Genomic DNA, 16,969 nt, shown 5'->3' on the forward strand with positions numbered 1-16,969 from the left:
TCATGTCCATTGAGTCAGTGATGCCATCCAACCATCTCATCCTCTTGTTGTCCCCTTCTCCTCCTGCCTTCAATCCTTCCCAGCATCAGGGTCTCTTCCACTGAGTTGGCTCTTAGCATCAGGTGGCCAAAGTATTGGAGCTTCAGCATCAGTCCTTCCAATGAATATTCAGAATTGATTTCCTTTAGGATTGACTGGTTTGATCTTGCAGTCCAAGGGATTCTCAAGAGTCTTCTCCAATACCACAGTTCAAAAGCATCAATTCTTTATCACTCAGCCTTCCTTACAGTTCAACTCTCACATCCATACACGACTACTGGAAAAACCATAGCTTTGACTAGATGGACCTTTGTCAGCAAAGTAATGTCTCTGCTTTTTAATATGCTGTTTAGATTAGTCAAAGCTTTTCTTTCAAGGGACAAGCATCTTTTAATTTCATGGCTGCATGAAATTAAAAGATGTATCCTACTGAAGTTTGTATACTCTACTAGGTATCTAAGTAAAATTTTCAAAATGCCTCTAGGCCAACAGAAATACCTAGCAGTTCCAGTCAATGACTAGTTAGGTCGAAGCTGCTAACACTATGATCTACACTTTGACAGATACAGCAGTGTGTCCCTCAAAACTGAGAAATATCCAAGGCACTGTGATGCTACAGGTTGCCTCAGCACATTTTGAGAACTACAGTTCCAGTTTATAACAAGAAATAAAGGCTGTATCTGACAGAATCTGCTCTGTGAATTTATACTGCACTGCAGTTATGACTGTTTCCTTTTAGAATGCTTGCAGGCTCTATTTGTAGTCTTGCCTATTATCAACATGGAGAAAACTAGTCTAATTTATAGAATCTGCCTCTTGAAAATTATGATACTTGATGATCTCCAGTTTTTTACCAATTCCTTCATGTTCTCAGAAAAAAAATAAAACAAAATTCAATGAGTATATACAAAAGTTCATTCAGTATTTGAGATCATGGATAATCACTGAAGTATCCACTATTTAGAAATTTTATAACCAATGAAATCAATAACTTTCACCTGTTCACTAGTAGTATCTCAAGAAGCTGAGAAGTCCCTTGAACACAGCAGTGTTCAAGGAGCTGAACTCTATATGGAGACACAGTTAGTGTAAATTCTACCTCCACTGCTTACTAGTGGCCTGACCATGCACAATTTTAACTCTCTGCAGGTCCTAGTTTCTTCATTTTGAGTAAAAGAGTAATACTTAGTTAAAAGGGATGCTGTGATGAATAAATATAACTCATTTATAGTAAGTGTTCAGTAAATAATATCTATCATCTATAAAAACAGGTTCAAAGATATATAAGAAAATGTATACCACGTGTCTGAATAATGCTAAGCCCACCAAAGCTGGCAAAAAGGAAATGATAGAGGATCTCCACAGCCACAAATGGTTTAAAAGCTGAAAATTAAAATAATGAAACTCAGACAAAGACTGAATGGAAGCTGTATTCCAGAGCCAGAAGTAACTGAGACACACAGCCACTGAAGACAACTTGAAACTCAAGTGTAAATATATGTAAATATTTCAAGGTTATATGGGAGCCTGATGCAAATTCAACCGTTCAGTCCCTTACTTGCCACTCCAGCTGTGAAGAATCAAGAAACATGCTGGAAGATGAACAGTGTGAAGAAGCATAACACAACTTTCCCTATTTTCTTTTACACTGTACACATTTATTTTAGGAGATTTGATTAAAATTAAAACAAAGACATACAAATTATATACTAGAAAGACCAATAATACCCCAGGATAAAAACCTTACACAAAATCTTCCTTACTATTTCATAAAAAATATGCACATGTGTAAGTCTGTAGCACTCCTTTTCTCAAAAAATGTGAAGTATTTACAACTAGCTTAATACTTCAGCCTATGGTACATAATTCATAATATTAATTTATATGAACCTCAGTTATTTACCTCTGCTCAATTACCTTTTAATAATCTTTTATAACTGGGAGAACCACAAAGATTTTTATCACAAAAAAATTCTCTGTAAAAATGACAAATTAAATTTTCATAAAATGGTATCTGTTCTTCCTTTACCAGGATATTTTTATAGAAGAAAATCTAAAAAACTGAATATGCCTATCTTTTTAATAAAGGAACTATACAAATTAAAACTTGAGTGTTACCAGATTAAATTAATTTTATGGAGAAAAAGGAAAAACCTAGTGAACAGGATCAAAGTGAATCATCAATCAGAGATGAACGTGAAGAGAAAACGACAATGAGAAAAGTGGGGTTCTAAGTGATGTGGAAAAGGAAGACCCAAAACATGCTTTGGAGTTCTGCAGAGAGTGCAATCCCATTTTAAATATATTCTGATTTATCTAAAACACACAGATAAAGTTATTACAACCATATGCTGGTTCAAAGTTATCACATGTTCCTTTAAATAGTATGTTCAACCTATAATATAAATAAGCTATAACATATATAAGCCATAAATTAGGTCTAAGTGAAGAGCTACATGTTTGTCACATGTAATCAAGGGCCAAATTTGCACAGAAGAAAATGACTGTATTCAGATGGCAAAAGACAGTCTATGTAAAATGGAGAAAAGAGCCAGGAAGTGGTGTTATTCGGTTGTACACGAAAAAAGACAAAATTATACCAAAGGGTGAATTTATGGATCATACTCCAACACGCTGATACTGACTTGTGTAGACACCACCTTTAAACCTTTTCAAGTTTTCTAAGAGCATCAGCATCAGAGGGTTGGTGGTGATCTGTAGCCCTTTGGGAAATCCTAGATGTCCTCCAGGTGTGATTCCTCTGTCAATAAATACACGCTATAACTTCCACTATTCCCTCTAAAGCAAAGCACAGTGACTTCTGCAGAACAGCCATACCTTTCTGGAAGCCTCTGGCCATGTATTTCTCCTTTCCATTTAGCTTCATTATCTTCTGCTCTTCGTTGCTGCATTTGATCAAAAATAGCGTGATAATGTTCATACTGTCCTCGAGAGGAAAAAGATGATGGAGCCATGGCCCCTCCACTGCCAAGAAAGGGAGCCTAGGAATCAAACAAAAAGCTCTCACATGCTTATCTCACAAGACCTCAGAGGTCTGTATTACCTTCAAAAGAAATAAGTGAACCTCAACACTTGCCTCTTACAAAACAATTATCTAATTTAACATACTAATAAACACAGAGCCTAGAGCAAAATGTTTTCCTATTATAACCATTAACAATCAAAAGTAGTATACCTTGTTACTAACAATAAAGCATAATTCAATATAACAAACGCATAAAATATCACTAAATTTATGTTACGGTGGGAAAAAAACTGGTCTTAACAAGTTTTGCAACAAGTTTCTTATATATTTTATGTGATCCCATCCTACTAGGTTTAAATATGTATAGTTTATATGTAAAACAGAGCCTGCTTTTGTAACACTCAAAATTACACCTAACAAAACATATAGCAATTAACATACCCCAAATCCAATTCAACGAGCAATGAAGATATAAACACCACTGGAATACACTCTAAGTGTAATTAAAAGAAGCAAAACAATATATCCATCCTTAAGGAGTTTACAAACAAACTGGGAAACAAAGTATAAAGCTAAAAAAACATTTCATTTCCAAATGAATGGTGACAAGCCCTCGCCAGAGTAGTAAGTACTGAGCAAATTTACAAAACAGAAAAAAAAGAGAAATAAAAATACCTAAAAAAGTCACTGGAGAAAAACACTCAATTCAACCTTTAACACAAGGCAACACAGATAGATTAAATGATTAAATATGATCCATGGTATTAAAGTAAAAAAAAAAAAAAAGCACCAGAAGGTATATGTTTAGATGCTGGCAGTAGGGAGAGAAAGGACGTATGAAGACGAAGGTAACTATGAGGAAGGCAAACAGGGAGTATTACACTTGGTCAGAAAAGGTCATAACAGGTAAATGACCAACCAGGGTGTGTGAGTTCAAATAATAACAGAAAGCACAGATACACTTTCTACCAGGTAAAATGCACTAAGACCATTTTTAAGCAGGTATATCAAATTAAACAGGATAAACAAGAATAAGAGAGAGAACAAGCCAGAGAAACTGAGTGGAAGGCTGCTGCACTGACACCAAGACAAGCAGCCTGTGAGTAAAGAAAGGCAGCTAGAGAGAAAGCCAACAGTACAGGGAACTGGTTCTCTGTGGGGGTAACACAGGATGAGGGCGAAGGGGTAGGATGCAGCCTCAGAGACACATGCGCTCAAGCACGTGGAAAACTCACAGAAAACAGGTCAGAAAGATGAGAGCTGAGTAAGTGCACAATGATATAGAGGCTCAGAGTGCAAGAACTACAGGCTGAAGAGGAAATTAGGACCCTCAAAGGCCAGGCCGACAGCACCAAAAGGAAGACAAACTGATGTGACCCCAGTGGAGGGGATGTGCTCAAACGCAGATGAGAGCAGAAGCCAGAACACTGACAGGAGAGGGGGAGGAGCTCTCAGGTGACGACATCCTAATGGGGAAGTCGGGCTAAGAAAAATACAAGCACCAAACAAAAGACATCTCAGTACCCAATGAGGTAAAATCTGTGTTAACATCTGGACAAAAGAAGCTACATACAATATTATAAGGAGCCTAGATTTTTAAAAATAAGCTCAAGATAAATACAGATAACTGATTCAAAAAGCCTGAAAAGCAAGAAATGAAGGTTGTTATAAACAAGGAAGATACTTAATTAGGCAGGAAACTCCATCAAGGTGATCTTCATATACATTTTCAAACCTGCATCTCAAGGCAAGATTCCCAGAATCAGAATTTTGCTAAGTGATGGTCACAGGGACTTCCCCGGCGGAGCAGAGGTTAAGACCCTGTGCAAGGGACACAGGTTTGATCCCTGGTTGGGGAACCAAGATCCTGTATGCTCCATGGTGCAGTCAAAATATAATAAAAATTATTTTTAAAATGTGCCAGCAGATCTTCTGTCTGCTGACGTGCTTTTAAAAAAATATATTATTAAAAAAAAAAAAGGTGGTCACAGCTCCTATAAGACTGGTTGCTCCTTGAGTTTAGGGTCTGGCACTAATATCACCTTAACTTTGAGGTTCAAGGTTTCTATTCAGCAAAAATAATGTATATACACATATCTCTGAGGATATCTGCCTAGGTAAAGCATCTGCCTACATTGTAGGAGACCTGGGTTCAACCCATGGGTCGGGAAGATCCCCTGGAGAAGGAAATGGCAGCCTACTCCAGTACTCTTGCCTGGAAAATCCCATGGAAGAAGGAGCCTGGTAGGCTACAGTCCATAGGGTCACAAAGAGTCAGACACGACTGAGCGATTTCACTTCTGAAGATATCTATACTAAAAATAATGCTGAAAACACTGTACTGGAATACTGAAACAATGGAATCTTTTAAACATCACTTTGGTTACCAATTATAAGCACAGACTGATGTTTTAATAAATACAGACAACCATGGAACCTCTACGACAACCGAAAGCATATTCATCACCCAGAAAAGTTCCCTCATGTTTCTCACTTGGATCCAAGGCCCCTCATTCCAGGAAACACTGATCTTCTCTCTGTCACAGACTCTAGGTTTGCCTTTTCCTACCATTTCATATAAACGGAATCATACAATATGCACTCTTGTGCCTGGCTTCTTTCACTCAGTATGTTTTTGACTGACCCATGTCAATGCGTGTATTAACAGGCTATTCCTTCTCATTGCTGAGTAGTAGTCCAACTTAGTGTCAAACAACAGAATGTCTCTTACATGTATGTCATGATTATTTACGTAACCAAACTATACATAGACTTTTTCATAATTTTTCTAAAAACACAGATTCATAAAATATAGATAAAGAACGGATAAAGCACTGCAAGTCAACTGCAATTTAAAAAAGAGAAAAAAATACCTATCAGAAGAACCAAAGGAAAAAAATGGATAAAGCAAGTTAAGTCCCAGATTTTGCAGACACTAAGTAATCAAAAACAGTTGGTTATTTATACTATGCAAAATGTCTTAATATTTAGAAGTATATAATAATAGTATGAACTCCGAAATATTTCCCTTCATGTTTATTTTTATCTTTATTTTGGGGGTTCTTCTTAATTCAATTCAAATTTTACTGGGCTTCCAGGTTCTTATCAATAGTACAGAAATCAAAGAGCCTAAGAAGTTAACTATTACAAACCTCATGGGGAATAAGTACAGAAACTAGAACTGAATTTGCTTTATGTCATGGAAAATAGTTTTACTAATCCTCACAGAAATCAGGATAGAAGTTTACGAAGCAAAGCAGAAACTTAATAAGCACATAATATCTAACACTAACTATTATCAAACATTGATAAAACTGGACTTTCGGATTAAATACAGCTTTAAACATCATAAGAAAAAAGATGCTTTCTTGCATAAAGAAGACATATGCAAAGGGAGAGGAAAAACATGACCAAATTCTAAACACTAATCATGAACCTGATATAAAATACTTGACCAGATCTCAGGGCCTGTACTCTGGTAAGTTTTTATTCTCAGATCATAGAAGATACGGGTAAGTTATTTCAGAATGGGCCAAATTCTGACATTTCCTTATCATTCAGAGGGTAGTAAGTTCAATGTCACAGTACAGTGGATAGTACAGTAAAAAATGTATCTGTGTTAGTCTCTCAGTCATGTCCAACTTTTTGCCACTAGGCTCCTCTGTCCATGGAATTATCCAGGCAAAAATACTGGAGTGGGTTGCCCTTCCCTTCTCCAGGGGAATCTTCCTGACCCAGGGATAGAACCTGGATCTCCAGCATTGCAGGCAGATTCTCAGATGAGAATTGTAGCCCTGGCTGACACCTTGGTTTCTGCCTGATAAGACCCTGAGCAGGGGATCCACTATCCATACCAACACTCCTGAGACAACTTAAGGCACATGGTTGTGCCTTAAGCCATGGAGTTTGTGGTCATTTATCGCACAGCAGTAAAAAAAGAATGTATATGATTATTATATAGTATCATCTGAGCCTCCAGGGAAGTCCATGTTTACATAAAACAGAAAAACTTTTATTCAAATCATAAATTTTAGGGAAAAACAAACAAGTAAGAATGGTAATCAATTCTACTTAATAAATATCTAAGTGATTTTAAGTGAAGTCACTCAGTCATGTCCGACTCTTTGCGACCCCATGGACTGAAGCCTACCAGGCTCCTCCCTCCATGGGATTCTCCAGGCAGGAGTACTGGAGTGGGTTGCCATTTCCTTCTCCAGGGGATCTTCCCGACCCAGTGATCAAACCCGGGTCTCCTGCATTCCGGGCAGACGCTTTAACCTCTGAGCCACCAGGGAAGCTAACTGGTGCCTAAACACCAAGTTTATTGAGGTGGGTCCCAGGAAGTCACAGTTTAAATACCTTAAGTAATAGTTTATTGGATTATGTGAATTAAAAATTACAATACAGAGGAATAATAGTATATATTCATTTGTTACTGCTGTGCCATAAATGATCACAAACTCCAGGGCTTAAGGCACACCCGTGTGCCTTATCTCAGGAGTGCGAGCATGGATAGCAGGTCCCCTGCTCAGGGTCTTACCAGGCAGAAACCAAAGTGTCATCCAGGGCTGCAATTCTTATCTGAGGCTCAGGAACCTGTTCTGAGGTCACTGGTTCCTGGCAGAATTCACTTTCTTGTGCTGTCATGGCTAAGTTTACCACGTTCTTGCTGGCTGTTGGTCAGAGAGCCAGCAGACGATCTCCCAGAGAATCCCTATACTTTCTTGCCATGTGAACAAGGGCTTTTTTCCAGGCTGGCAGAAGCTGTCCCCCTGACCTTCTAACCTTCCAGCCCGCCATGAGAGAGTCTTATAATAAAGCAGTGACGGGACCACAGCAGTGAATATAGCATCAGCAATGCCATTGGACACAGCTGCACTCCAAATTCAGTCTCCCCCACATTCCAGGGGAGGGGAGAGCATTAGGTATAACACCTGGAGTTAAGATTTTGTGGACCACCTTAGAATTCAGCCTACCACAGATTTGGAAAGGATGCTGTGAATGCAAGAGAGGAAAGGCAAGATTCAGACTGGCAGAACAAAGAAGGGAAAAGAAAGTTGGGAAAAGAAAGTTAACAGGTGAGCCCTTGAGAGTCAAGCTGTGGGCACTGCTGTTGAAATTTTTCTTTTTAATGAAGAAATTAAGGCTCAGAAAAGTGAAGTAACTTGCCCAAGGTTATATAGTCTGGATCTGCCCGAAGAAAATGTCTGAACTAACCTATCTAGGTCCATGGCTAGCTGGGTCACTACTGGTCATCTAAGTAAATGCCTGGAGTGGGGAGTGGGGAGTGGGAGAGGGAGGGCAGGCGGGCAGGGGCCATCAGGTGAAGAGAACACAAATGTGGGGATGACGCTGCAGCAGCTGTGTGACCGGATGCTGCAGTCCGGTCCTCAGCTCTGTGTGACTAGAGCACACAGCCAGGTGTGTGATTTTAAAAAGATGGCGTAGGAATGGTGAATCACAGCCTTCTCAGCAAACTTTTTAAGCAATTTTAACTGTTACAACGAATTATCAGTACAAGTTACAGAAATACGAGGATGAATACTAAGAAGTCCTCACAGATGCTGAAGAGCTCTAGTAGAAACAAGCCAGGTGTACATATTTCACAGAGCAGGGTGAAACCGGAGTTAAAGAGCAGCAGTGTGCATGCATGGGTACCCAAGACCTACCTTCATTTCACCGCTTCCACCAGCACTCAGCACATTTCTCCAGCCTTGTTCCCTGGCCCTATTTATTCTCTCCAACTTTGAGGGGAAAGAAATAAAACACCATTTCAAGTATTTAATATAAAGTACATGAAATATACTTAGTAATAAAAAGGAAACAGTGTATTCCTTTAAAAGGGGGGCATGTGTGTGGGGAGGTGGTGGAGCGTGCTGGGGAAAATGGAACATCCTCTCACCCTTTCCTTTTCTTGTCTTTTCACTTGCTCAGCCTTCAGAAGACTAACCTGCAATAATTTTAAAGACAAACTTTTTAGAACTCTTAAAACAATTATCATCTCCAACTTGGCTAGAGAAGAAAAATAACAGTGAAATAACTACCTGATCCTTAGGTTTCTTTTCTTTTTCAGTCAAATCCAATCTTCTTTTTCCTGGTGCTTCCTTAAATTAAAAAAATATATTATCAATAATAAATACTACTTTTTCTAGCTTAATCAGTAAAGTTAGCATACCGATGGTAGACGTATATCCTGGAAGGTTTAAAAACAGAAATAAGTTAGAGGTATTTGTTTGAAAGAAATAAGGAGGAAAGGTTTGGAGGTTTTATAAACTTTGTTTCTTTTTTCATAATTAGTTTTACAAAGCTGTAAAATAAGCAGACAGATGTCTTTATACCTCAAACAGTTTCCTCCTTTCTTCTCCAGGATTCACTTTCTTCACTGGGGTTTGATGGGCCTGGACAGAAAGTAAAACTACAAATTAGATAAGGATTTTGAGGTACCCATTTGAAAAATTCAAAAGTATGGAAATTTAAAATAAGAAAAACGTAAAGCCAATACTGCCATAACTCTCTTTCAAAATACATTATCCCTCAAATAAAAAGGAACCACTTAAGTGTCTGATACACTATTTGTTCAAAAAAGAGAAAAATGGGATCCAAAGAAACCATGGAAAAAGGTTCTTCCCCAATCATCCAGTAAAAAGTGTACTCAGGTAGAGATGCTAACTGTAAGTTCTCTAACGTTATGAAAACAGAATGTCATCTAGAAAGCCCAACTCTGAAGAAATTTTTCTTTAAAAAAAAAAAAAAATTGAAAGAGTTAACACTTAACTTCTCTCCCCGCCTCCAGATATAACCATTGTTAACATTTTCATAAGTATCCTTTCAGAGACTGTTTTATGAACATGAATACACACATAACTATATACATGCGTATATACATACACACAGTCTTAGCTTTTTATACTTTTTACATAAATATAATAAACAATGTGTTACGATGGAAAAATGTTTCTCACTATTAACAATGTTCCCTGACATTTCCACATTGTGGTAAACAACTTAATAAAGGTGATATTCCAAACCATGGATATAATTAATTTATTCAACTAGTCTTGAAGGAAGGACATTGGGTTGGTTCTAATTTTTCCCCATACTGTTAGCAACATTCTTGTAGGTACATTTTGTATCATATGCAAGTCTTTCAGAAGGGCAATTTGTAAATGGAATCATAAAGTAATAATGAAATTTAAGTGTTGAGAAAAACTGCCACCTCAAGAAGCTGCATCAACTTATATGCCCATCAAGGAATTAATTTTCTCATAACCTCACAAATAGTGAGCATTATCAATGTTTTAAATTTTTAATATTTGGAAAGACTAAGAATACTTTCCAATATATTAGATAATCACGTTTCTTCTTTAATACACTAATTGCTCGCCTTATTTTATAGCTGTTCTAATTTTATGGGCTATTTGTATATTATGAAAAATAAAAAGTATTTTAGATTTGCAAATTTTTTTTACATTTTTGTCTTTGAACAGCTGCTTACTGTATCTTAAACTGTACAGAAGTCTGTAATTTATATAGTTAAATCTGCCAGTCTTCCTTTATGATATCGGCATAAACTATTTTACTAAAGAAGACATTTCAGACCTCATTTGCTTCTGCCACTTGGATAGTTTCATTTTTATATTCAGAAGTTATATATAATCAACTTAAATTTAGATTTTGAAATATTAAAGTTATATTTTTATTTTTAGATTTATCTGGAATAAATTTTTGTTCATGGAATGAATTGGGAATCTAATTTTTTTCTCTAGAAAATCCAGTTATCTCATAGCCATTTCTTGGCTGATATATCTTTTTCTACAATGGTCTTAAATGCCTCATTAATCACACAATAAATTGAAATATACATTAATCACAGAATAAATTCCAATTTCTGGAATTCTCTATTCTATGTCGTCTATCCATCTTCTTTTTTTTTTTAACTATGATATAAAGCCACCTATAAAAAAGTAGATAAAGGAGATACACAGAGGTTAGCAAAAATAAAGGAAAAACCCAGTAACTACTACCCAAGTCAAGAAACAGAATACTGCCAACATACAGAAACCCTCCACATGTCCTTCCACAAGAAAGACAGCCACCATCCCCACTTTACTAATCACTACCTGATTTGTCTCTGTTCCTTTGCCACTTGGATACACGTTCCTAAACAATATAGTTTTGTTTTTTTTTTTTAATGTTCTGAGTTCTATATAAATGGAATCATACAATATATATTCCTCTGTATCTCACTTCTGTTGCTCAACACTCTTTTCAGAATAACCCTTGTTATTATGTTTATTTATCTGCATTTGCTTTCTTCGTTGATAAATAATATTCCACTGATGTGAAGTCCTTTCTTGCACAGTTATCCTGCACTTTTCACAGCAGGGCTATTCTCTGTAACTGAGGGAGTGTCTACTTCCTTTTCTAATTATTCATTGCCACATGCTCAACTTCTATCAGGCCACGTCACTGAATTCATTAACAATGTTCTGCTGCTTCACTAGGATTTTCTAGGTAGGGAATCATATCTGTAAATGTCTATATTTTCTCCTCTCTCCCAATATTTATGTTTCTTATTTCTCTCTCTTTTTAATTTCATGGGCTAGGTTTCTGGAATAACATCAAATAATAGCGTCATTACAAACATCCTTGTCTTGTTCCTAACTTTAATGTAAATGCTTCCAACTTTTCATCATTATGTATAATGCCTGATGTAGATTTCTGGTATATATAACCGGGTCAAGTTAAGAATTTTCACCTCTATTTCTTGAATCAAAGAAATTTGAATATTTTTTAAAAACCACTTTACTGGGGTATGATGGTCATACAAAAAGTTATACATGGTTAATGGAAACAACCAAATAAGTTTTCTTAAAGAGTTAAATTATACTGAACTTTCAGTATCTACTAAGATAATTTATATGATTTTTTCTTCTAATCTACTAACAGTGAAATTAACCAGTTTCCTACTGTTGAACCATCTTTCCACTCCTGAAATGTATCCTATTTAGTAAGTTTTGAATTACTCTTTTGATAAATTGCTTGATTTAACTTAACTTTTTTAAAAAACATTTTTTTTTCTTTTAGGCACTTTTTATTTTCAAAAAAAAAAAAACTGTCATTTATATATATAAACATTTCATTCTCTCAAAAAATTCTACAACTATACAGCTGTTTGCTCCATTATTTGCATAGGAAATGACCACAACACAAAAATAAGAGGGAAAAAGAAGCAAAACAGCAACCAATTTATGCTTTTCCTGTTAAGTATGTTTCCACGTATAAACATTTTGAAGCCTCTTACAAAATATTTACACCATTTGTCATCTATATACACGTTTTTAAGAGAAACTTTTCTAACAAAACTATAATTTATCAAGTTATGAAAAATTTCTAAAAAAATTTACTATATTACCACAAAATAAATAAAGATAAACAATATTTTAAAAACAAAATTAAATTTTCATCTCAATTAAGACCCCTTTTGGCACTTTATTTATTCTGCCCTTTGGTTAACAGCATCAGTGTCACATTACTATTTTATATTGCATATATGTAGCACTTCCTTAAGTTTTCAACATGCCATTTATAATTAAAGGCAGACACTGAGTCAGTGTTAACAATAGATTAACTAAACTGCACTGTAATTTAGGTAAAATTACTATGTCTCACTGTATATTACATGCAAAGTCCACATAAATTGGCATTTAACCAACTGTACTGCACAAGCAAACATCTCAGTATATGAAAACTGAATCATAAATTCAACGTTTCCGTATACGAAAACTGCATCATAAATTCAACATTCCCAAGTGAAAACTACATATGTCCTTCTTTTCAAAAATGATACTGTTTAGCTTATTGTAAGATGTTTTAACTTTTGAATATTTATCTTTAAGCTGAGTTCACAATTCATATAAAATGTAGCTTGTATTTAAAATAAACAATCCGATTTTAATCAGTGCATGAAATCTGCGTTTGAAGTTCGTTTGAGTGATTTATTTCTACCTACCACAGAAATGAATTTGTAAGGTTTTAAGAGGTATCTTACCACAAGTTCTAACTGTAAATGTATTCATGGTTATTTTCAAAAGAATTATTTATGATTTTTTTCCCCAAAAGAATCTTAGAAGACGTGTAATAAACTATAAAGCTGATTTGCATATTTACAAAATTTTGAATAGCAAATATAGGCAACTCATATAAAAAAACATTTGTTCAATGGCTATTTGTGAATTGCCAGGTACTCTGCGTACCTCTAGAGAATTATCTTGTATTGAAAAAAACTCCTGATGTCAAGCAAAATCTTGACACACAATCCAGCTGTCTTCTTGTGCCCAACGGACTTGTTTGCTAAACACTGTCACGTTAAATGGTGGTGCTTTGGGAAGAACACTGCAAACACAACCTGCACGCCCAGCCCGCGCTGAGATGGGGCTGCCTGTCTGAGATGACGGCATCTGCCTGGGTTAAGCCAGCATATATCGAGCATTCCAGATTCGGACAATGACCAAACACTTTGGTATCAACCCCTGTATTCCCTGTTTTCTCAAATATACAAAATATACGTTTCCAGTTTTGTGGTTTCGTTTTCTTTTATATATATATAGAATTAATCGTGTAGTTTAAAATTTTGCCAAGCGAGCGGTGTGGGGCGGCAGCGCGGGTGGCTCAATTCTGGTGCCTCTTCATATGCAGCGCCAGGTGGTCGGAGCGCGAGAAGCTGCGGTTGCACACGCCGCACTGGAAGGGCTTGGCCCCAGTGTGCTTGCGGTAGTGGCGGGTCTGCTCGTCCGAGCGCGCGAACCTCCAGTCGCAGCTTTCCCAGGTGCATTTGTACGGCTTCTCACCAGTATGAGTCCTCAGGTGAGCTTTTAAATGAGAAGACTTTGTATAAACTTTTGTGCAGCCTGGGTAATCGCAGTAGTGGATGCGCCGTTTCTCCAGATCGGGATTACTCCTTCTATTGTATATGACAGGCTGGATGTTTTGCGAAGTAACTGGCAGGTAAATTTGGATTATGAATTGCCAGTTTAGAAGCAATGGTAGCAGCATAGGATGGAGGTGGGGTTAAATTCTGAAGCATATCTGCTTATCCATCTGGACTTCCAGGCTCTGAGCTTGGTGGGGGGGGGGGGGGGGAAGTAAGTGGCCTGCTGGGGAAGAAACTGACTTGGCATGGTATATGTGCAAGGGGGCATGCTCTGGAATTGCTTCATGGCGGTCAGCGGGACGGTGGAGGTGGGAGTGTTAAGGCCTGCCATGGCGGCTGACATTGAAACGTTAAGAGTGTCCATTACTGCTGTCTGGTTGGTAGAACTGGGCATATCTAGATCCGGTGTATTCAGGAGCTGGTACAGATGGCCCTCCTGGGGAGGGACAGAAAGATGAAGGTCTGGTGTAGGAAGTTCTTGTTTGATGAAAATATTGTTCACCTCTGGAGCTGCGGTCTGGTGGGAGCTGAATATTCTGGTGAACCTGGGGAGGGCCTGGGTTGGGGCCGGAGGAGGGGCTGTCCTCTCACTCTGGTGGTTGAAAATGGTAACAGGTTCTGTCTTGATGTGTGTTACACACGGTCTCTGGGATTTGTAGAGGCCAGTTCTCAGGTGAGTGATGTCAGGGAGGAAGACGTTCATGTTGATACTGTAAGTATCACTGTCAGTGAAGAACTGGTCTACGACTGAGGCACTGTCTCGTCTGTACTTTTTATGTTCTGGAATTATAGAAACTGGAGGAAGCTGAGGTGTCAGGTACTTCTCCATTTCACATCTTGTCTGCCCTGCGACTTAAAAAACATTTTTAAGGATTTCTGCATGTGTGCTCATAAGTATAAATGACCCATGGATTTCTTTCTTTTATATCCTGTGCTAGCTACTCAATTTTGTGATCAATGTTGAGCCTACTACAGGGACAATTTTTCAAACAATTCAAAGTATAGTTCTAAATATACCAAAAATAGATTAAAAGTATTTACAGAAAACTCTTATGTATTATGCATCAGTTTTAAAATTTTCCAGCTACCTTAGGAAAAAATATATAAAAAGAAACACTGTATAAAAATATTCACCTGTTAGGTTTCAATTCAAAGGAAAGGAAATGTTACTTTAAAAAATTATTTCAGTGATCATTTACATTATTATTAAAATAATTCAGCATTTGAATTATTAAATGAATTAAATCATTAAAGTATCTCCACTAACAATTCCATTTCAGTAGTGGCTGTATTTTGACAAAAGTCAATGTTATAAGAAATTACTTTCATTTGCCACTTACTGCTTCAATTTCTTAAATTTTGTAAAATGACTATAACAGATAAACACTAAAACTCTAAACGTGAATTCAGGATAATACAAAATAATATGATCCACAATGAATATGAAATTAATAAAATTAATCCCAACATATCACTGTTAAGATATATTATATAGCTCACAACATACAAAAAAGTAGAAAGGGATCAAAAGTTTTCTTTCACTAAAACAAAAAAAGATATTTAAAATTTCTGCCCACTTTAGAAAGCAACATGAGATGGGTGGATGAACTGAGAGACTGGGGTTGACATGTACACATTGCTGCTGCTGCTAAGTTGCTTTAGTCATGTCCAACTCTGTGCGACACCACAGACGGAAGCCCACCAGGCTCCTCCATCTCTGGGATTCTCTAGGCAAGAATTCTGGAGTGCGTTGCCATTTCCTTCTCCAAGGCATGCATGCATACTAAGTAGCTTCAGTCATGTCGTACTCTGTGCGACCCCAGGAACAGTAGCCCACCAGGCTCCTCTGTCCACAGGATTCTCTAGGCAAGAACAGTGGAGTGGGTTGCCATGTCCTTCTCCAGCATGTACACACTACTATGTATAAAACAGATAACAGTAAGAACCTACAGCCTAGCACAGGAAACTCTCCTCAATGCTCTATGGTGATCTAAATGGGAAGGAAATACAAAAAAGAGGGGACTAGTGCATATAAAATGCTGATTCACTTTGCTCTACAGCAGAAACTTACATAGCACTGTACAGCAACTATACTCCAATAAAAATTTATTGAAAAAAAAGAAAGCAACATGATACATAATTTCAACATAACTTCTTCCTTAGGAAAAGCAATTAATGAATATATTATTTAATTTGAGTACAATAAAATGATGATATTTAAACTGAATGATACCATCACATGGGTTGATAAACTGGTAAGAGGAGAATAATGATTTTCTTATACTGTGTTTTGTCATTTTAATTAAACGACCATCATAAAATATCCATTTTATAGATGTCTTAACTCAGTTACATTAGCAATGTGATAAGTGGTATTAAATCTCAAACAATGACTATTAATAAATAGTAGCTTTGCTCCCAGACAAAATGACAGAAGCAGTAGGTTCTCAGAACTATCCCACCTCCTCATTGTATTATTAGATCCCAACTCCTAACCAAACTTAAGCTAGTTATTTCAATTTTCACTTAAGCCAACCATGTATCTCACCACCTAACCCCATTAACGCTAGGATTAATGAGATGACAATAATACTCAACTACTTAAAGAACAGTAGCTTTGAAACTTTTTCTAAAAGCAGATCACAAAGATATTTCACATTCAGACCCAATAAAGATACACACACACATATTCCATAAAATACTTTTACTATGTGTAACTGAGTCTGTTACTTTCCATTCTATTACTTAAAAAGTCCCCACTCCTCACTCACTAAAATGATTCTACCACCTCTAATTGGCAGCAACCCCCACTTTTTAAATAGTAGACTGCTTCTGGCCGCACTATTACTGAACTACAAGAAAAAAAACAGCTGTAGATAATGTTCTTCATGGTATTACAAACACAAAGTTAACATTTCAAAGTATGTTTTATGTACATACAACTTAAACTAGTGGGGGACCTGACCTAGGAGATTTGTAAAAACACATACTGCTTCCATACAAGAGAATTC

The 16,969-nt window shown here is 36.8% G+C and overlaps 1 protein-coding gene and 1 pseudogene across 9 annotated transcripts in view; both read right to left on the reverse strand.

Moving 5' to 3' along the window:
* Nucleotides 1-16,969, reverse strand: part of NEK1 (NIMA related kinase 1) — a 160,198-nt gene that overhangs the window by 90,796 nt on the left and 52,433 nt on the right. For 8 of the 9 annotated variants that reach the window (XM_055427998.2, XM_055428003.2, XM_088837812.1 and 5 more), the window contains 5 exons: nt 9,364-9,423; nt 9,070-9,129; nt 8,928-8,975; nt 8,695-8,769; nt 2,878-3,041 (listed from right to left, as the gene is read on the reverse strand). In XM_055427998.2, the coding sequence (XP_055283973.2) occupies nt 2,878-3,041; nt 8,695-8,769; nt 8,928-8,975; nt 9,070-9,129; nt 9,364-9,423 (407 nt within the window). The remainder of the gene's footprint in view (nt 1-2,877; nt 3,042-8,694; nt 8,770-8,927; nt 8,976-9,069; nt 9,130-9,363; nt 9,424-16,969) is intronic. The other variant, XM_055428000.2, reaches the window with a different exon arrangement.
* On the reverse strand, nt 9,811-14,796 carry LOC129557466 (Krueppel-like factor 5 pseudogene; annotated as a pseudogene).

This window comes from Moschus berezovskii, chromosome 7 (genome assembly GCF_049115385.1).
Source record: "Moschus berezovskii isolate FMDL1 chromosome 7, NW_MosBer_1.0, whole genome shotgun sequence".
Lineage (NCBI taxonomy): Eukaryota > Metazoa > Chordata > Mammalia > Artiodactyla > Moschidae > Moschus > Moschus berezovskii.